Below are 21,326 nucleotides of genomic sequence, written 5' to 3'. Positions count from 1 at the left end.
CCCACGTATTTAGATGTGTTCCGACAAAGCTACCAGCAACCTCCTCCACTGTAAAACATTTGTGATCCAGGCTCAGCAGAAGAAAGAATCCTCAAATTAAAATAACTCCCGTTTTGCTGAAACCTATCTGACAAGGTTTCTCTGTAAAAATCTGTTCTACGCCTGAAACACCAAATGATATCATCAATGACATTTACCTGACTCGATGCTGTAGACAATCTCAGCGTTTCGGCCTTGGTCTTTGTCCAGAGCGGTGACCTGAAGCACAGCTGAGCCAATCGCAGCCGACTCAAAGACGCGACCAGAGTACGGGGCATCCACGAACCATGGAGCGTTGTCGTTGGTGTCCACCACGTTGATGACCACTCGCACCAGGTTCCTCTTGACTGGAATGTCCTGGTCACGCACCTGGTCATGAGAGGTGTGAATGCACATTTATCAGAAGAAGTGACAGGACGTAAACCAAACGGAGAGGCAGACTTGGGAATGTGATATGTTTAAATGGAGAACATTAAACTTGTAGTTACATTTTCCAATTCAAAGCTAATTTACACATGCATAGATGAGCTGTATTAGGACCGGGTCAGCAAAGTCCTTTAATCCAAAAATCCAAATCCAAAGAACTAAATCCAAGAATTCCGTTTCCAAATCCGTTCAATTAAGTCCATAGATCAAGAAATACTCTCGTTCTGCTCATATAAAAAATTATGAAACTATCTTTTACAACTAGTACTTAAACACAAATGGAGGATATCATAGACTATTTCACTATAGGCTGGGGCAACCACATTTGTTGTTGTCACCTTAATCTCAAGCAACACATGCAGAGTCCTAAATGCAGAAAACACAGAAACAGATGAAAGAACACATAAATCGGACCGACTCAAAGCCGGTCAACAAAATGGGAGCACTGTGGCCCTGTCGTCAGCGTACCATGACGGTGAGGGTGTGCTGGCGCATGGTCTCGTGGTCCAGTGCCTCGGCCGTGTACAGGACACCCGTCCCGGGGTCCAGGCGGAACTTCTTGAGGCTAAAGGGGTCCGTGCTACTCAGCAGGGTGAAGGTCAGCTTGTTCTTCTCGTCTTCGTCGGCGGCGGCGATCCTCAGGACCTCGGTGTCGGCCGGCGTGTCCTCGGCCACGCTGACGTTGTAGCGCTGCTGGGAGAACTGGGGCCGGTGGTTGTTGGTGTCGATGACGCGGACCAGCACCTATTGGGACGTCATGGGAGAACATCACGTTAGGGTCTGAAGGAGGATCGGCTTGGGTACAAGCATGGGTTTTATCATTCCATCGTTTACAAATGATTGTTAAAGAAACCTAAGATCGAAAAATAACCAAGATCAGAAGTAAGACATAATTAATGAATTAAAATACTTTTCTTTCAAAGTTGTTAACAAGAAAATAAGATAGAACAGACACAACACCAACTGTTGCAAAAGCCAACTTCGACCTTCAAATCTCCTGAGTCATATTTTCACATGGCAGCATGACCTTAAACACACGCAGATGAGAACTGCTAGAAAATCACAGATAACATTAAGATACAAGGAGGGTTGTGATGCCAATGAGTTTCTAGTAAGGATTTTAAATAGAACCATTGAGTATGATGAGTGAAGTGACTTATACAATTTCTGTTTACAATGTGTAAATCAAACGACGACCCTCAATATTTCACCACTATAAATGTATATGTTCCAGAGCAAAGCCCACAAAAAGTGCAACGATGCGCCACAGAAGGGCAGCTTTTCATTCTTTTTTTTTGCTCACGACAAAAGAACATCGTGTCCTTTGTGGTGTCGAGTCCTGTCCTCAAACTGTAAAATTCCGTCGGGGTCATGTTTTATCAACACCCGGCATTCGTCTAGCACACTTCCGACTGAGGATTATCAAGAGCCGTTAGGAATGCCAGCTCCGGGTCCCAAAACTGGCGAGGGGCTCCTACCATGGCCAAACAAGGGGAACAATGGGATCAGCCAGATTAGACACCTGCATACCAGACACCAGGGGGAGGTGGGTGCACAAAGCCAAGCAGGGTGCTGCTGGAAGAGCGGGTGGAGAGGTGGGGAGAGGTATTCGAGTGATGGTTAAACCTATGCCCGCCGGATCCCTCTCTGCCGCGAGGGCCGTCCGCGGGGTGCTTTTGAAAGGATGTCGAGCCGGTGGTGAGTCTGCTTAAGAGACCGATATAGACTCAGCGCGTCAGGGGGCGATAACATTGACAATCTGTTGTGTGCTGAGATGTTGGCAGTGCTGGCCTGATCTCACAGATGCCATCTCGCAGAGTGCCCGCGACTGCATGCTAACCATCAAAGTTGCACGTTGGCCGTGCGCCACCAGTCACGGCGTGACTCCTTTGTGTCACAGAGCCGCTGATAGAAACCTTCTGCAGAGAAGTCGTTTTTACTATATCCTCTATTTGAGCAAAATGAGAACCCTGAGGTATGCAAATCTCAAAGTGTGTGTGTGTGTGTGTGTGTGTGTGTGTGTGTGTGTGTGTGTGTGTGTGTGTGTGTGTGTGTGTGTGTGTGTGTGTGTGTGTGTGTGTGTGTGTGTGTGTGTGTGTGTGTGCACATGCGTTTCAGTGAGTTTATGCATATCGAGGGACACACTTCACACTCTGAGCTGTCTGTCTTCTTCTCATGTCATGCCAGACATCATACAGTGCAGCATCCCTAAGGCAACGCAATCAACCTCAGTAACCCCAACCCCCTCCTCTTTGATTACGCACACCCAGACACATGGACCCGGCCCCACAGTCTTCACGGAAAGAAGCCAGGAGGGGGCCCGTGTGTCTCAATCTGGCTTGATTTAGATAACACCTCATGAGCAAAGGGGGAGGCCATTGATAAGGCTGCGGGGGCTGACAAGTGTTGTCAGCTAACAGAAAGCCTGGTCACAACCTGGACACCAGACTCCTCAGCCAGGCTGGATGGTATGTGGGTAGGTAGTGTAAAGAACCTTAAAGCCCTCGCCTTTGGGCTATTTTTTCTATGCAACATTCCCCTTCCATCGCCGACCCACCAACACCCTGTGCGCACATGAGCTCGCTCAGTATCCAAACTCCCCCCACTTCCCTTGCTGAAAGAAGGCTAAGGCACTTCAAAGGAAACATCGTAAAGCTACATGATCCAGGCTGACTGCAGAAGAATTTCCAGTATAGAGAACTCTTTAGCTTTTGTAGATACCGTCCTCTGGGAGTGCTGCAGACAAGCTAGTTCAAGACCAAGACACTGACTTAACAGAATGGGGGGGGGGGGGGTCTGCTGTCAGGAAGGAGGGGGGGGGGGGGAAGTAAAGAGAAGAGAAGAACAAAAGACTGCAAAAGCCAGTTTTTTAAAAAGGGGCATTGTGTCAGGAACGGCAATACACCAAAAAGGCCACAGACAGATTTCGGAGGGCAACAACATGTGGAGAGCGTTAAGGACAAGTAAGTCCGCCGGAGACGCAGAGGGAAGGCGACGGGCGGTTGGGACAGTTTGTGCTGATTTAAGATGTGAATCAGGGGGTCCTGGGGAGCAGACCAAACAGCCAAACAGCTTGTGGGTGCTCCTGCAGGGCTGTGGCAGGATGTAGTGGGGCTGGCGACGGCCGGACGGACGCAGGGAGGGCCCCATGCCCAGGCTGTCTTGTTGGCATGGCTTCTGGTCGTGAGGTGCCCAATGTTGGGATGCAACGTCCCCTTGTGTGGATTAGCCGATACTTTGCGGACACCTTCATCCAATACGAGTGGCTACAGTGATCTATCAAACCATCCCCCAGCCTCGACACAAGGGCCTGCTCCTGAACGGCCCTTAGCACATCCTAGCTAGATATGTGAAAGAGGTCGGGTTATTGTTTCAAATACTTTTGGGTGCCTAATTGAGAGTTTAAAAGGTACTACAAATAACTACATTTGTTCTCGAATTAAATAATCGTAAATTATGATATATATGATATATATATCTATATATATATAGATATATATATTATATCTATATATATATGATATATATATATATATAGATATAGATATATATATTATATCTATATATATATATATATATATACATAGATATAGAGAGAGAGATATACAAAAGCTTTTATTCTGGATGGATTTTTCTAATTACACCCTCTAGGCGCTGTGTATGGAACACCACCTTGAGAATCAGGACAAAGCCAGGAGAGGATGAGTCCTGCGTGTTTTTGTTTCAAAACAATGCCTTAACTAACACCTTGTGTGTAGTCACAAAACCCGGACACGTGCGGGGGGGCTCTAAAGCCCTTGCATGCCACCGACACCATGCGCAGCAGAGGAAGCCCCCTGCCAGGTGGCAGGTTCTGGGCAACGGCAGGACATTGGCACCGTGTACCCATGCGCATTTCTACCCAAAGCAGGATTAGCAGAGCCAAGCACCGTAGCAGCACTGCCCCACAGAGGTCCAGTGTTCTTCCTATTTGTGCATTATATTTTACCCAAACAGAATTATCCTAATCTTCACATACTCGGCCAAAAGTATGGAGAGGGTTTCTGAAAATGGAGATGGAGAGAACAAGAAAAGGAAAGAATGTGAGGGCTATGGGAGAGAGACGGGCGGGGTGGGGGGGGGGGAGCCAAAGTAGGGAAAATGCATTCCAAAGACTGGAAGTAGGCCACGCCGTCTGGCAGCACGTTGTCCATATGACTTTGATTTGAGGAACAGATAAGTGAAACACTGAGCTTTCACAAGGTACTCCACACGTGAGTCAATCTAATCCTGTCAGCAAATGTTCTCATGAAGAAGTGCTTTCTGATGGATTGATAGAAAGTACAAAGAAAAGCCAAAAGTCTATTTGTCAGCGGGACAAATGTGTTTGCGGTTTCTGCAAAGACTTTTTCCTTAATGGGATTCAATTTCATATTTTTTTTTTAGGTTTGCACATGCTTTGAAAATTGCTCCACCGCTAACAAATGCCATTGATCGAGGATTATAATTGAAAACTCTTCATCAATGGGGACAATATGTTGGGAGCAGTCTCCCCAGTAACCTTGAACAGATGATGAAGTGCAATCATCTGCTGAATAGAAAGCGGGGTCTAATTACAGCGAGCCAGATGTTGGAGACTGAAGACAGTACCCTCATTGTTTACTGTTAGCCCATGCTACCAGGTGCAAAACAAACCTCACATGTGGATGGCAAACCTCATGCTCCTTAAAGTTGGATTTTCCAATCTATTGATTGAAGCAAGGCCTTTCATGAATCTATAATGACATCGGATCACTGGGGAATTGCATCCAAAATTAATGAAGGCGGAAAACCAATCGCTGAATTCAAGTAGCGGCCCTGTGAATGACGGACTTGTATGGCTAATTGGACGCTGCAGAAGCCTTGATCATGATGGACACGGGCGCCGACAGAAGAATGCTTGTTTGAACCCCATGTCGATGCCGATGCTAACTACGTTATGTAATTTCCCATTATTTGCTGGATAAAAGTTCACGTTGTCAAGAGGTAGCGGCGTGGAAGAAACACTAAAGATGCAAATATATTGACTGGGCTAACCTTTGAGCATAATTAATTTTGACTGTAAAACGTCGTCGGAGACAGTGCTATTTACAGCCTTTCTAGGAATATCTGCTACACAAGGGGTTGCTCTGCAGGAGGCATCGAGGGGAGGGAGAGAGGTTTCAGTGGCACTGTAAATAGAGGAGGGTGAAGGGGGGCCTCTAAACATGTTGAAGACCCTCCGCCTAACTAGAGGTGCAACACGTCCGCGGGTATGCTGTAAAGCGTCACTTAGGGGGCCGTGCTTCTTCAGCAGGGGGCTGGGCAGAGCGGCAAAGCCAGATGATGAAAGCCCTTATTCATAGGGAGTGACAACAAATAGATCCAGTCTAAGGCTACGGCTCTCTGAAGCCGCCCCTTTGAGGAACGGGGGGGGGACCAAACAATTTTGAATGCCGGTATCCCCTATGACCCAGTCTACCGTGACAGATGCAGACATCTAAGGAGGAGTTATGTGAGCTATGTGTTCAAAACAGAGATACGCACAGACAAACCAGGGCCTGCATGCCCAAACCTTTTGATTGCTTGCAGTGAATTCCTGGCGTGAGACAATGCTTTTTATGCGACCCCATGGTCGGGTTTTCCCTTTCTCCGGGGGATTTATGGTTTTATCCGTGATCAGAAGACAAATATTGCGATGACAAACTCTGTATTGTGTACTGTAACTCCCGGAGCAAAATGCAGAAAGGCAAGCGTTCAAAATGGAGGAGTGGCAGAGAGGAGGAGGAGGCAGACAAAAGGAATGTGCTCATCAAAAAAATCTGAGCTCGATGGCACCATCCGCCATGCTAGACCTCCTTCAGGAATGAGACAATGGAAGATTTCTGGAGCTCCCCGCCAAAGAAGACAAAAAGAAAAAAATGCTTTGCAGCACAGAGGTGGCAGACAAGTAAAGCATTGTACCACAGTTTTAAGCATGGCAGCAAATGTAGAAACGTCCTTCTCTCTCCTTTCACATGCAAATCGCAGAACAGACTGTACTGAGTACATTCTGTTAAATGTTTCACGGTACGCTAAAGGCAGAGCTAGAAATAATTTCTATAGTGTTTTTCACACATAAAAGAGAAATAAATAGCAAAAGCAACCAGCCCTGGAATAGAAACTGCCAATACCTTCACAGAGTAAAAAAAAGTTAACTTTCACATCTTTTGTGAAAGTTACACAGCGCTTTTTACAAAGCTATGTGTGTAGTTATATGAGATTTGATACCCTAACTCTCCATTCACCATTCCTTTCAACAACTACGTCCACATCGATGCTGGGGCCGGTCTAGATGCAGCTGTCCACGTAGGGGCGGGGCGGAGGGGGGAAACGATCTTTCCATTGACTTTGTTGTATTTGACGCGGGAACAACACAACTGTGACAGGTCCCTCGTCAGTTTCCCAACAGTTTTATTAGTCTTTCAATTACCTGGGTGCTGACAGTTCGCGTCCCGTCGGTGGCCTCCACTGTCAGGTTGTAATTTGATTTCTGCTCAGCGTCGAGGGGCCGCGCCACAATCAGCGTTCCGCTGGCCTTGTGCACTTCAAAACGGCTGTCATAATTACCACCTGTGGAGACGTCCGTTTTTTTTTTTTTTTGGAAAAAAGCACAGTGGAGATGGGTATCGAATTAGTGTTACATCATCACCTGGTGCAATACAAAGGGCAAGGGTAGGGCATACACAGGATAGGAAGGATGGGGAGGGAGGGGGGGCATCTACAGGCATCAACGTATTGGTGTCTGTGGATTTAGGTTTCAGGTTATACTGTTACAAAATGACGACGATATTTACGGATATGGTAAAAATGAGATGTCGTGAACTCTTATGTAAAAAAAAAAATGAAGTGTTATGCAAGCTTATATTCTTAAAAAGTAAGTATTGAAATAGCCTTCAGCTCAATCTATACACGTAAAATAATATTTATTAGGACTGTGAACCTTCTAAATGTTACTTACGAATTAGTGTTACATCAGTTTTTCAGTTTATCAGAAAGAAGAGAAAACATTGAAAACTAGTTACATCACCCAGTCATTGATGTGACTATTTATAGCTAAAAGCCGCGATAATACTTGAACGAATTAGTAGTCATCAAAAGAAAATTTGAAATAAATACATCAAAATAGCCTAGTGTAAAGATTCATACGCTCGGTTAAATAAATGCAAATGCTGTTATGATGGTTATATCACAGGTCTGGTGAGTAACATAAATATGGTGGCACAGCACATTTCACCAACACACAAACACACACACACGGTTGAGAAAGGAGTGGATCACCACAACACAACACAGCCACTAGGAGATCTCAGCAGATACCTTCCGCTGTACAGTTGTGGTCACAAGCCATCTGAAGGATGTAAAACATCCCAGAATCCTCTAGGTCGTCTTGTAAAGAAAATCAAACCATAGAGGAATATTCCAGAATAAAAGAAAGAGAGAAGGGAGAAGAAAGGAGAAACGTGGCAGCGGACACAGGGGAGAAGGAGAAGAGAAGAAACTGTTAGTCAGAAACATAGAGAGGTAAGTAGAGAAGGTTAAGATTCATCCTGAAACCAAGCTCAGCAGCATATTAAGTGTTTGTTGGATCGGTTTCAACGCAACACTCTTCACCGGCACAATTAGCACTCCTTAGCGCATACTCCATTTGCTCAAATCTAGGGGCTAGTTTGCAGTAAATAAAATATCCTAACAGGCTCACACACCCAATTCCGGTGCTTGAATATCATTAGTGCTGCCCTCGAGATGTGCATGCATAAAGAGCTCGCCACACATACACACACACACACAAAACACGTAAACAACACAATACCTGTGATCTCGAACCACACGTCAACGTCAGAGGACTCGGTGACGATGACGCCGACCATGTGAGAGACGGGGTCGCTCTCCATCACGGAGAAGGAGTAGGGGCTCTCATCGAAGGCCAGGGGGGCCGCGTCCTCTGAGACCAGCGGCTTGGCGATCCACTCGATGTGGAGGCGGCACGTGGCCGACTTCTGCGGACGCCCGTTGTCCACCGCCTTGATCTGAGGGAGAGACACAGACACACAGGGATGTGTTGGAAGTTCTTTATTAGGACTGAGAGAGAGAGAGAGAGAGAGAGATAGAGAGATAGAGAGAAAGAGAGAGAGAGAGAGAGAGAGAGAGAGAGAGAGAGAGAGAGAGAGAGAGATGGAGAGAGAGAGAGAGAGAGAGAGAGAGAGAGAGAGGAAGACGCAGATAAAGAGAGACATTGAGAGAAGAACAACATTCCACACCAGGACGCACACATTTCATGTTTTTCAAATATCCGAAATAAACCTGTGAGCGATAATGGCAAGCGAATCCAACTAAAGTCACAGCTTTGGCGGTCATCACTCATCAGGTCCTCATTCCTCAGAATAGTAAAAGCAAAAATAAAAACCGCACTGTCAGGCCTTTGCTCGTCCCCCTAGGCCTGCGTTCGCGTCTCTCGCACATCCTCGCTTATCTAAAACACCTTTTCCTGTCAGGGAAACGTCAGCAGATCGGGCAAGAGGTGTAAGGTATCCACCCCCCACCCCCCTGCGGTGCACCTGTGAAAGCCAGGCGTGAACCGCGGCCGGCGGCGTGTCTTTGCACGTGTGGCCTTGCGTGTGGGCGTGTAGGGGCTGGCACTCACGGTGAGGATGTCGTACTCTCCGGCTGACGAGAACTTCTTGGAGGAGACGGCGCCCGTCTTGGGCTCGATGAAGAACTTGCCGCGCTCGTCGCCGTCCTCGATGCTGTAGGAGATCTCGGCGTTGGGGCCGGTGTCGCGGTCCAGGGCCACCACCCGGTACACGGGGTCTCGCTTGGTGACCCGCTCCCTATCTGCCCGCTCGCGCTCGGGCAGCTTGATCTTGTAGATCTTCTCCAGGAACTGGGGCCGGTTGTCGTTTTCGTCCAGCACGCGTACGATGACGCGCGCCGTGGTGGACTTGGCCGGCACGCCGTGGTCGCTGATGGTCACCTGGCGGACGGATGGATAGAGAATGTGTTATGGATCCACCCCCAGAGGTGAAATGCAGGTGGGGCTGCAGCAACAGCGAACACTGAATGGTAAATGGACTGCATTTATGTAGCACTTTACTAACCAGTAGCCAGACAAAGTGCTTTATAATATTGCCTAACAATCACCCATTCATGCACACATTCTCACATCGATAGCGGTGTCATCCATGCCAGCTTGTCGGGAGCAGTTAGGGTAAGGTGTCTTGCTCAGGGAAACCTTGACACTCAGCTAGGTGGGGTTGGGGATCGAACTAGCAACCTTCCCATTACCAGTCAACCCGCTCTACCTTCGGAGCCACACGCTGCCCAGAGGCGCAGATAAAGACCAAATAAGATCTCTCTCTCTGTCGGTGTGTAAAACAAAGAGCAATAAAGTATGTGAAATGAAGAATAGCAGCCAAAAAGTGAGCAACAGAAAAGCATAGGCATCTAAGCCATGGTATGTGGACAGAATATGCACAATGTGGTTAAAGTAAGTTATGAGGTAGTTATATGAATATAAAAAATGTATATGGGTGATTCCAATGCGTTGTGTGATTATGCAGTCCGTGGTGGTTGGGGGAGTGGGGGGCCGTAGAGTTAAATTAAGGAGATAGTGTCAACGTATCTGATGATTTACATTGATAAGAGAAGATAATCCTGTGCGACTACAAGCAGCATGAACAATTATTTAACTGAATATATTTATAATGAACAATACCCACCCAGTGAATTGATGATACACTGCAAATACAGCCAGTGTTATCATGTGATAATTGCTTAGGAAACCAAGTTTATGTACACAGAATACATTTTGAAAAAAGGTTGAGAATGTGCCACAAGAATTTATGCTTTGCGACATCTTCATGCGATTCAGAGGGTAAAGGTTGAAATTCGGGACTGCTTTTCCATTATTATTAGAAGCGCACAGCTGAGAGAACTTGATGAAACCCCAGCATCGGCTGACCTACACAAACACACACACAAACACACACACACACACACACACACACACACACACACACACATACGCACTACTTTCCCTCCTGCCTCACAGGGGGCACACCGAGGGCCCTGTATCATTTGACTGGAAGAAAGGCGTCAGGTGTGAATTCAAATTTAAACCTGCAAAAAACACAGATCCAGAACAAATGCCAAAGAGCCATTTCAAACCATCTGCTCAGCGCTGGGGAAAACACTTAGCAGTCTTTGACCAGTTACACACCATTTGGTGCCATAGTTTCAATTACGGGAATAATGTGTTTTTGTTGGGGCATTTTTGTTTCCCCCATCAAGATTTGCAGCTGCCTGAGCAGAATTAATTCAATGATGTGAACCAACGGTGGGTCTCTCTGAGTAGGTGACATGTCACTGTTTTTCTGTGTAGTCTGATGTGCATTCCCATTATAACCATCTGTCTCCTCTGTAGCACAAACGTGGATTATATTTAAACAATACAATGCATTAATTGCAATCTATTGGTATGAGTATTATTATTTGAATGTGTTGTTGGAAAGTGGGTGTCATGTGGCGTGGTCACCAGTAGGGGCACCACCTGAGCAAGACAGCACATCTGGCTGGTTCTGCTCTGTGGTTAGGTAAATGTTTACATTGTGGTTCATTTTGAGGGCTATTCCTGATTGTTTTTGTTGTGGAGCTTCCCTAGATAGTAATTTGTGAAACGCGAACTCCTAAAAAAAAGCTTAACCTTAAAACTAAATCTGCTGATAGTAGCCCTCTTTTATTGAGGACGTTACACAGATGAAAACAAAAGACATTCCAAAATGCAATTATTACAAAGTGTGTTTGTGCAACTGCAAGCAAAAGGGTTTGACAGCTTTGATTCCCCAGCATTTGGCTAATTTTCCTTTTTTTCCAATCGCACAATGCCCTTGTTCTTTCGTTATTCCCCACTCTGTTTCTTTCCTTCTCTTCCCAGGCCTGTCCACTGGACATGCCCTGACATATCCCCCCTTCCTGTTGATTACCCTCCCCCACCTCAGACACCAGGATCACACACACCGCCACTGAAGCAGAGCTGGCCAGAGCTTGCCGAGTTTACTTTGCTCCCCCCACTTCCAACACACACACACACACACACACACACACACACACACACACACACACACACACACACACACACACACACACACACACACACACACACACACACACACACACACACACACACACACACACTGAAACCCCTAAACACACACTGAAGCACACACCCAAAAACACACACTCAGTGAAACACACGCCCCCGCTACCAACCCCCATCCATCACGTCATACACGATCCTAAAAGTCTCCTCACCTCCTCCTGGCATCTGGCTCAAACAATGCTGACACAGCCCCCTCTCTAATTGCTCCACATGTTCCACATGGCCAGACCATTTGGGTCCTTCTTTATTTATTAAATTACTCATCCTGAACAACACAGTGTTTGTGCAAAAAATGTCATTATTAACGCTAATTTCACCTTGATTTGCACAGGGTGTGAATTCCACACATGCATGTGCGCATGGGTGTGTGAGTGAGGAGGGGGGGGGGGGCTTGTGTCGGAATGCGTGGGCCTTCCACCTACAAGGAGATCTGTTCCAATAAAGTGTTTCCTGCTAGATTACCACTAAAAGTTCCCAACACTGCAAACACTTCCAGAGTTTCCATGGATACGAGGCTCCGCTGAAGTTGTGTCCACATTGTAGCCATGTGTGTCACAAGTAAGCTACTTTTAACCAGCCTTATTAATCACACACTACGAACAAATAAGTGACCCGGACGTTATTCTATTTAATCAAAATAATTTGCCTTAACGGCACAGAAATGCAATGCAAAAATAGCTAAATACTAAAGAGCTCATTTGCGTGCTTTTAAGTGGGTAATGGATGTCCTGAAGCTCATCGCAAGCCTTCATTAACTCCAGCCTTCATTAAGAATTCTGATTCAGGAAACGGTGGGCAAACAACCATGTCATACTTTGTTCTTCGCTCATATGCACGGGATTCACCAACACGACTCAGGCGTCGACTTCGATGCATTACAGCAGCGTTGAACCACAGGTTGGCATGAATAATTCCTCAGACATAACAAACTGCCAAGAATGTGGGAGGGGTAACCCTTCTCCGGTCTGGGAAATATTTCCCCGTCTGCTCACCATTTGTTAGCCAGTTTGGTCCTTAAACAAACCCTATGAGTTCTGTTTAGAGAGATTTTTTTCGCTGGGCTTTTGTCGCAAATCCTTAACACTCAATCCTCGGGAACAGGGACGAGTCGACAATAAAATATCATCTTCATCTCGGAGGATGATCTAACGCTCTGTTTCAGGATCCAATTACTGCTCACACTGTACCGATTTAAGAATGAAATGCAGAGGCTGTCTGGAAAAAAGGATGCATCAGCATTAATCGCCATCCAATGAACTATAAGTCGCTGCACCATCCAATGAACTTTAAGTCGCTGCACCATAATTAAAAGGCCTTGTATCGGCTCCACTTCATCTCTTCCCCATTGAAGAGGGGAAGAGATCCCAGTGTCTGAACCCACGCTGGCTGGGGGAGCCTACAAAAGAGGGCGAGGTGGGGAAAGGGAGCGGATTTGTGGGGAAGGGGGGTTGGGGGGAGGTATCGAGGGAGATCGGAGCCAGGCTCAATTAAAAATCCACATGTTAAGACCGTGGCCCCCGTGGTTGATAGCACCTTCCTGCCCCGGCTTGTTCCGCGGCCAGACACGGAAGAGTGGGGAAGTACAAAGGCACGTTCACCGGGATCTCTCCCCCTGCCCCACCTACTCCAACTGTCTCCGGAAATCAGATTAACTTGATAAGTAAATAAATACCCCCCCCACACACACACACACACACACACACACACACACACACACACACACACACCCTCCACAGTACAACTAGACTTATCCGGCACTGAGTCAACAACAGTGGCTGAAAGTTAGGTCTGCATTCTTCGTGTGTGTTGAAGTTGTGGGCTGTGGCGGCCGACCTTGAGGATGGTATTAAGACCTGGCGCTCCGCGCTTTTTAGCCAAACAAGACGGGCTGTCTCCTGTTTTTTATTATAGAGTGGGAGGCCAGACTAAACAGTGCACTTACCTCAAGAATGTGTTCATCCTGCTGCTCCCGGTCCAGCTTCCTTGAAGTAGTCGTCACCAGACCTGTTGAAACAAAAACAAACAAAGAAAATCATTGATCACGCGTTTAGCATTTCTTCATCTTCTTTTTCTTCATCTTCATATTTAATCTGGCTAATTAAAAGGGTGCAGTCGTGAAAGACATTTTCAACAATGCAATTAATGGAGGTGAAGAAAAGTTAACTGCTCGTCTAATTAAGTCACGAGCACATTGCGTGCTCTGCCTCCCCAGTGCCATTTAGAGGCCGCTATAACCAGTAATTGTAATTTTTCCTCAAAGAAATCAAATCACAAAAAAACAAAAAAACACTGGTTCCTCATTCCCACCGTGCCTACAAGCGTGCTCTGGGTCATACTATGTAAACCGTGTAAGTTACTACGGAGAGACCTTTAGAAGCAGACAAGATGACCTGCCGGAGCCTCATGGTGGCCGACCTGTGTCCCAGTGGGCCCTCCTCTAAGTTTGATCGACCTACAGGCCCAGACAGCCTCCCGCCAGGGAGCCTTGTCTCCTGTGTGAGAAATATCACAGAGGTCCACCAACCGGGGTCAGGGAGAGGGGGGTTTAATGGGGCAAACAGCCGCAAGGGGCTCCTGCGCTCATCCCCTCCTGCTTCCTGAAGCTCACCAGAGGTGCTGAAGCTGATCAGCGCTCTGCTTTGATGGCTTTCCCCAAGCTGAATCAATGCGAAAACACACCCACGAGGCCCGGATGCTAACCTCTATTGTAGAATCTCTGCCCTTCCCGGCCAAAAAGCTAACCTCGGATGTACACCATGACAAGTGGTCAAATAATTGATCGCTGATAGTTTTGCTCTGGGATAAATACAACCATTATTCAAAATGAGACGGAGGGTCTGCACTGGAGAGCAGGAAAACAACGACAGTGGCACAGGAAGTGATGCTGTGTTTCACAACACAGATATCGGACAGGGTTATGATGGCAAGCAGAGACACAACGGCGCCTTCAACAAACACTTGAATTGCACAAGTGTGCTCTCTGCTGAGGCCTGGAAATCAAAAGGCAACATGATGAGAAAATGCAAAAAAATCCCAGTGGGTGGCCGAGGCATCATTTGACCATTGGTGACGGTTAGAAGACACCACCCAACGCTGGCACCATCAAGGTCATTTTGTATGGAAGTTGCAGTGAAACTGAAGGCAGTTTGTCCATTTCGCTCTGTGATCTGAGTCACAGTAACATGCCAGAGCCAATCGACTCAGCGTTGAGTTTAGATAAATCATTTGTATTTTTGTCAGGCACACTGGAGTGTTTACAAGCAGTGAGAGGGGTGTATTGTAGCGCCAAACAGTTGGAACTCCGTTCAATAGAGCCCGGGCCAAAGCAAAAAAGAAAACAGACGAGACTTGAGTTCTATGCTAATCTGATTCAACCGAACCGACTCGACTCAACTGAACAAACAGGCAAAAGAAAATAAAGGCAACTGCTACATGGCTACATTATAAGCAGCATTGTGTCCTCACTCCCTGTGTAATTGCAGCCTTGCAGGGACGTTTAGTATAGGGTCCACGTGCCAAATACAGCCACAGTAGAGCCGTCTGCCTGCCACACTGCGCCTGATTAGCATAAAGCAAAGGATTTCCGAAGCCCAAAACCATCAATGGCACATATGCCTGGAACCAGAATAGCAAGCCACAACGATCTGCTCTTGAAATAGTCCTCTCCATACACAGCAAATTCTCATTCTTGCTGCTTTTCTCTCCCTTTCCTTTAGCTGCCTATGGAACATGATCAAGAGTAACAGCGTAAGGTACGTTTGTACCGTACACTTCTCTTCTAGAACAAATTATGTGACAAAAAGCCAGTGATATGGGTGAAAGTAGTTTTTTTTATGTTTCACATACTTATTAATCCCTTTTCAAAGCATAAGAGACGTATAACACTGTCTGTCTGCTTATACATTTACTCCTAAATAACCCCTTTGACGTGTCCTTTAGAAAAGTGCATTTCCCTACTTGAAATAGCCTTTGTGTGCCGTTTTTGCTGCAGCTAATGTTGCATACTTCTCCAGCTCTACCTCAAAGTTCAAGAAGAAAAAAACACAGAATCGGTTGGTAGCGCCAAGGCTCACCAAGAAGCCTGCAGTTCCAACCCACAACCCTTAGCTCGACACACACACACATGGACACACACAGAGACACACAGGCGAAAAACGTTCCCGTCCTGAGGCGTGGGCTGAGCTGGCCCGACAGTAATTATACCCGCTCTGTTTTGAGAGGGGGAGAAAAACAACAGTGAACGAGCAGTGGCGCGTCCTTCATCTGGAACCGCCGCTCCAAAATGGATGCCTAGGGGAGTCCAGAGCGCTTGCTAGGCCGGCTGGAACCCGGGCATTACCACCGTGATTAGCAGTCTTGAGAGTGACACGCAGATTTACGCACTACACGCATTTAGCCATGGGTCCAGACAATGGGAGAGAGGGAGGGGGTGGAGGGTGGGGAGGAGGGGGGGTGTAGCTGGCTGCTTTGGCGGCAAAGGCTTTTCTTCACCACCATAGCGCCTCGAGACATTTACCCACCGCTGCTTAATGCGTGTTTGTTTTTGTTGTTGTTGTTGTTGTGTTTGGCGAGCTGCTCCGTTGAGTACACTCTTTTATGGGAAGGGAAATAAATCATAAAAAACATTTCATAGTTTTTTCTGTGTCTCATGCTGAGCACACACATTAATATTTTTATAACAAGGTGATTACGACCAGACTAATATTTTGTCAACAAGTTTTCCTCTTCCAGTGTCTGCAGTCGTAGAATAGATTGCTTTGAAAAATGCCAAATTCGTACGGCCTAGCGAGGCTTCAACATTCTTCCGAGGCTTCAAGCTGTTTGGACGGCCGCTTAGCTCGGCAGTCGGGGGAAGGCGCTGGTACATTTCACACAGGAGCTTGTTTGTTCCCTCTGTCATAATGGAATCCCAGCAAGGTTGCTAAGTGAGAGCCGCTGATGGTCCTCTGACCATGAGATATTCACTGGGAGGGAAAGGCAATACTTCACACACCGAAAAAGCTCTGGAGACCCAGAAAAGTCATTTTCGGTCACACTTGAAAGGAGAATTAAACAGCCTTTCTCCGGGTATTGATTTTAACAGAATCTGAGTTGAACAGATTCTGTACACTGTGGGGTTTTTTTCCTAACCCAAGAGCTAAGTTGACAATAAATTGAAAGCCATCTGGCATAACATGTTTCTTTTTAATGAAAACCTTTCTGAAGAACTTCAGAAAGTCTGTACACTTTACACCAGGGTGCTCCAACGGGGGTAGGCTAATAGAATGTCGCTGCGAAAAAGCACCAGGCCAATCAAGAACCAAAATCAAAAGATGTAAGCATATCGGTAAGAATTTGAATAATCATAAATGTAATTTGCTTGACAGCACCTGTAATTACGTTCATCAGCAGCCTATCTATCTGTGACTGATTGGGCTTTCCAATAGTACTGAGGTCTTGGTGTGCACAGAGATGGATAATTGGAAGCTCTGGGACTGTGAGGCAGACCAGCTCATGCATGATAGCTCCTAGTATTCCTTCTGACAAATTTCATTATTGATAATATGTGCTTGTGAACTCTTCAAGGGAAGTGTAATGCCGCTTTTCCACCGCACATGTAGCTCGACTCGACACGACTCGACACGACACGACTCGACACGGTAGCAGCACGGGTGCTTTTCCACCGCAAAAAGTACCTCCTGGACGTGGGCGGGGTCGGCTGCGCGAAAGGGCAGTGACGTATTTGTGTACGCGACGCAAACAACACATACGCAACCCACACATGGACAGAACCCACATAACAACAATGGAGGACATCGATCACATTACTATTATTAGCTGGCATGTTGAAGAAGTTGGAGAAGTGGAACATGTTGGCTGCGGCGCTGCTATGGATGTTACCAGCATGGTTGCCATGTCGCTCTCGTGACTTCGTCACACTCTCTGGCCAATCAGTCGCCGGCCGTCTGCCGACGTCACCTTTTAGCATCGGCTCAGCTCGCTTGGAACCTAGAGCGAGTAGGTACTAGAAAAAGCAGCCACTTCAGGTACCAGATACCATGGTACCGCGGTGGAAACGCAAAAAATGCGAGCTGAGTCGAGTCGTGTCGAGTCGTGTCGAGCTGGTACCATGCAGTGGAAAAGCGGCATAAGTAAGAAAAGTTGTTGTGTGATGTCCAATGCATGTTGTACAATTAGATTTATTTTGCATGTTTTCATCGTTGAAATGCTTATTATGCAATTGATGGATAGATGTGTAAATGTCAAAGCTATTCTATACTAGGGGTGTGAAACTCTCATGTAGGTGAAGTAAGTTTATTTATGTAGCTTTTACTTGTAGTAACAGCCCAAAAAGGAATTTACTGGACCACCGAAAAAGACCTTGAGAAGACCATCCTGTTTTTCTTCGATTTGACCGTATAATTTGGTGTCATATGTGCATAAAAGGCACAGCTATAAAAAAATCTGAATTTAACTCCATTCCATTTATGAAAGATTTCCACATAAAAAATAATTGTCTATACCTGACAGTGAGTTTGAGGAGAAGGTGCAATGAAAATAATTTACAACCGCAAATGATAAAATAAAGGAAACGAAAAACGCGAGCCAACTTCCATTGTACCAGCCCAACCAATCAAAATTAACTCTATTCGATTCCCTGTCCCCCACACCTCCCACCCCCCTTTTTTCTAAGTTGGCGTGTCAGCAACAAGGCTTAAAGTACAGCCCCTCAATCACTGCCAACACACTGTGGAAAAGACTTTGAGGGTTGCGGCAAATGCATTAAAGACACAATCTGGCTGAGAGTGGAACATAAGAAGATTCTTCTTCAAGCCAGAATAGGTGAACGCATTGTATCTGCCAAGCCTTTCAGAAAAAGCCTAGATAATTGTATTTATATTTCATACACATGTGGATGTGTAATAAGCTCACCGCAATAGACTTATATTGTTATTTAATACATGACTAGAGGCTTTGATAGACACTTAAACACCCCCGAAACCACTGACTGCAACCTGTTCTCCCTTCCCACACGCTGATATATGGCTTCAGCTGTTTCTTAGTGGTTAGTCCTTAAACAAGTGTAGGGTAGGAAAGGGAACAGGTGGGCTCGGTAAATAGTCAAGTAAATGAGTCAGTCATGTTTCTGTTAGTCCATTTTGCTGCCACGGCAGTAGCCTGCATAAGCCATGTGGTAAAGAGCAGTGGACAGAAAAAGGTTGCTTTCACATCCTCCTTCCATAACCTTTGAAATGGCTTCCAATTGTCTCGCTTCAAAATCACAGGAAATGGCAGGAAGTTGTTGGAGGTAGTATCCATTTCCTATTTGGCTACCATTGCTTTTGGTTGGATCACCTCAACACTGCTCCGCTTGTGTGTGTGTGAGAGTATGTGCTTTTCCTTTTTTTTGAAGCACAGGGAAGGCGTTGCTGTAAGCCGAGAGTCGCACCACAACTGCGGTTGTATTGTGGTTCCAAACCATTAAAATGTCCCACTCTTTAACCAGCCAGGTGTCCGTTCAACTGTGCAGATTAAAACCACGTATGAAAGCCGGCTGAGGTAGCCTGGCTGTACATGGCCTTACCTGCGATATTTATTTCCACTCGAACACAATGAGAGGCTGGCCTCGGGCCCAATAGGAAGTGAATATGGTACACGTTACTCAATAGGCCCGGTAAAAAACGTCCCAGAGGTTTCTTTATCTTTTATATTCATCTAAAGTTCGATGGAATCCGCCACCAAAGGGCAAATAGCACAATCAGGTAAAGATGGCTCGATCTTAAAAAGGCCATGCTGTTGTCAGCTGAAAGAGGAGGGGGAGGGGCCCTCAAATTAATGTGGAAGGGGTTGTTTTGTAAAGGTTGCATGTGCCCACACCACAGCTCTTTCTTTTCATTCTAATTCCTTTTTCTCCCATCCCAGAGGAAAGAAAAGAGTTAGCATGCAAGAGCTTATTATGTTTAACTGCCACCACCTGACATATAAATACACGGAAAACCCCTATCAAAGGTGCTACAGATAATGTTGTTCAATCTCCTGAACGGCCGAACAGCGTAAAAGTAATTAACTACCAAGAGAACGCCATTAACCAGATAACGAAAAAAAAATGCTCACCCTCTTTAAAACCAGGTAGCCGTGTCGAAAGCGACCAGGCAAAACTACCCGAGAGTCAAGTCAAACCTTTCAAGAGCGGATATATTGTCTGTGCACCGAAGTACGGAGAATACCAAATCACGTACGTTAATTAATAACACCTTCCCTCACAGACACATAATACATGGGGATATGCACACAGATCCTCATTACCAGTGCACAGAAGGGAATATCTACATGATCTTTGAGTAGCAGATCCTGCTAAATGCCAAAACAGAAACGGGAGAGATCAGCTCACAGGCACTGGGCATGGGTCTTTTTTTTTTGGAGAGAGCGAGGACGAACAGTCTGGCTTACACTCTAATGAAAAATCAACGCCAGAGAACAACGGACCAGCAGAGGGACTTGTTTACTCTGCAGATATAAAGAACACTGTAAGCCTCTAAGCTCTCCATGCTGGGCTTTGTGGAGCCAATACAGGGACGAGCGGCAAAAGAATATGCTACACGTAGTCGACCCGAAGCATTAAGGTAAAGCCATCATCTGTATTTAAAGCTCGATATGCTGTTGGGCATAATGCTTAAGGATACAGACCATGAGAGAATCTGATCGTGTTTGCCTGAAACACAAGCCTATAGAGAGTTTGCCAAGTGCACAATTCTGTGAAACCCACGCACAAAACATAGGCCTCAACTTATTTTCCTTTCTCCTGCCCCTTTGTGGGGCTTTGTAGAGACGCCAAGACAGAGCCTATGCTTCCAATGCCATTTTGGAACATGTAATTACAGAGGCTAGCATGTTGTAAATTTAAAACATTTTCTAAAACCTGTAATATGCGGTGAGCATGTCATATTAAGTTGATAACGTGTGCAGATATCAAAGTTATTTTAATCCCTCTTAATGGGCCAGACAGGAAAAAATTAAAGTTAACGTGTAATCTTTCCTGGAGGCACTTACGCTACTCGCTAACTAAATCTAGCGACCCCAAAAAAAACACTACCGCCGACTCCGTAGCATGCTTGGCTTTTTCCTGAACCACCGGCCTTCCTCTTCATGCTCGGCTGCCTGTTGATTCTCTCCCTTTCTCGTTTTGTATGGCTTCTTTCCGCATCATCGTATATACCTCCCTTGCAGCCTCTCCCCTCCCCCTAAATCTTACAAAACAAAGCTTTGAGCAACGCCACTGTGATTTGGGAAAGGTTGTTTTCTTGTCTAAACCACTCTCTATTGAAGGCAACAAAGGAGGCTCTGGCGTCCAGCTGATAAAAGTTTTAGCATGCTTTGATATGCATGAATGTCCCACATGACTCACTGTCCTCCTCTCCCCACAACCACTATTTGCAGAACACTCGGCTGACACTGTAAAGAGTGCAGGGAGACACACTGCTGTGATGTTGACAGGCTGTGTCCTCAGTGGACTCTTCTAGGTACAGCTTGGAGTTGGGAAAAAGGAAATATCAAGTGAAGTTGGTTGGATCGGGATAATATAATATAATATATATATATATATACTATATATGAACGTCTGTTCAGGGTTTGCTGCCAAACCATCTACGTTTAGAGCAACAAAGTAGAAAAAAAGGAAATAAATGAG

General features: G+C 46.0%; 1 protein-coding gene across 1 annotated transcript in view; it reads right to left on the bottom strand.

Annotated features, from left to right (window-relative positions):
* The window catches only part of fat1a (FAT atypical cadherin 1a), a 74,869-nt gene that overhangs the window by 30,735 nt on the left and 22,808 nt on the right, over nucleotides 1–21,326 (bottom strand). Inside the window, 7 exon segments of the mRNA XM_060047710.1 lie at nucleotides 198–408; nucleotides 934–1,209; nucleotides 6,935–7,074; nucleotides 7,822–7,890; nucleotides 8,315–8,531; nucleotides 9,146–9,475; nucleotides 13,602–13,663. Coding sequence (XP_059903693.1) covers nucleotides 198–408; nucleotides 934–1,209; nucleotides 6,935–7,074; nucleotides 7,822–7,890; nucleotides 8,315–8,531; nucleotides 9,146–9,475; nucleotides 13,602–13,663 — 1,305 coding nt within the window.

Source organism: Gadus macrocephalus, chromosome 3 (assembly GCF_031168955.1).
Source record: "Gadus macrocephalus chromosome 3, ASM3116895v1".
Lineage (NCBI taxonomy): Eukaryota > Metazoa > Chordata > Actinopteri > Gadiformes > Gadidae > Gadus > Gadus macrocephalus.
Note: the sequence above shows the minus strand (reverse complement) of the source record. Positions and strands in the feature narration are given on the sequence as shown.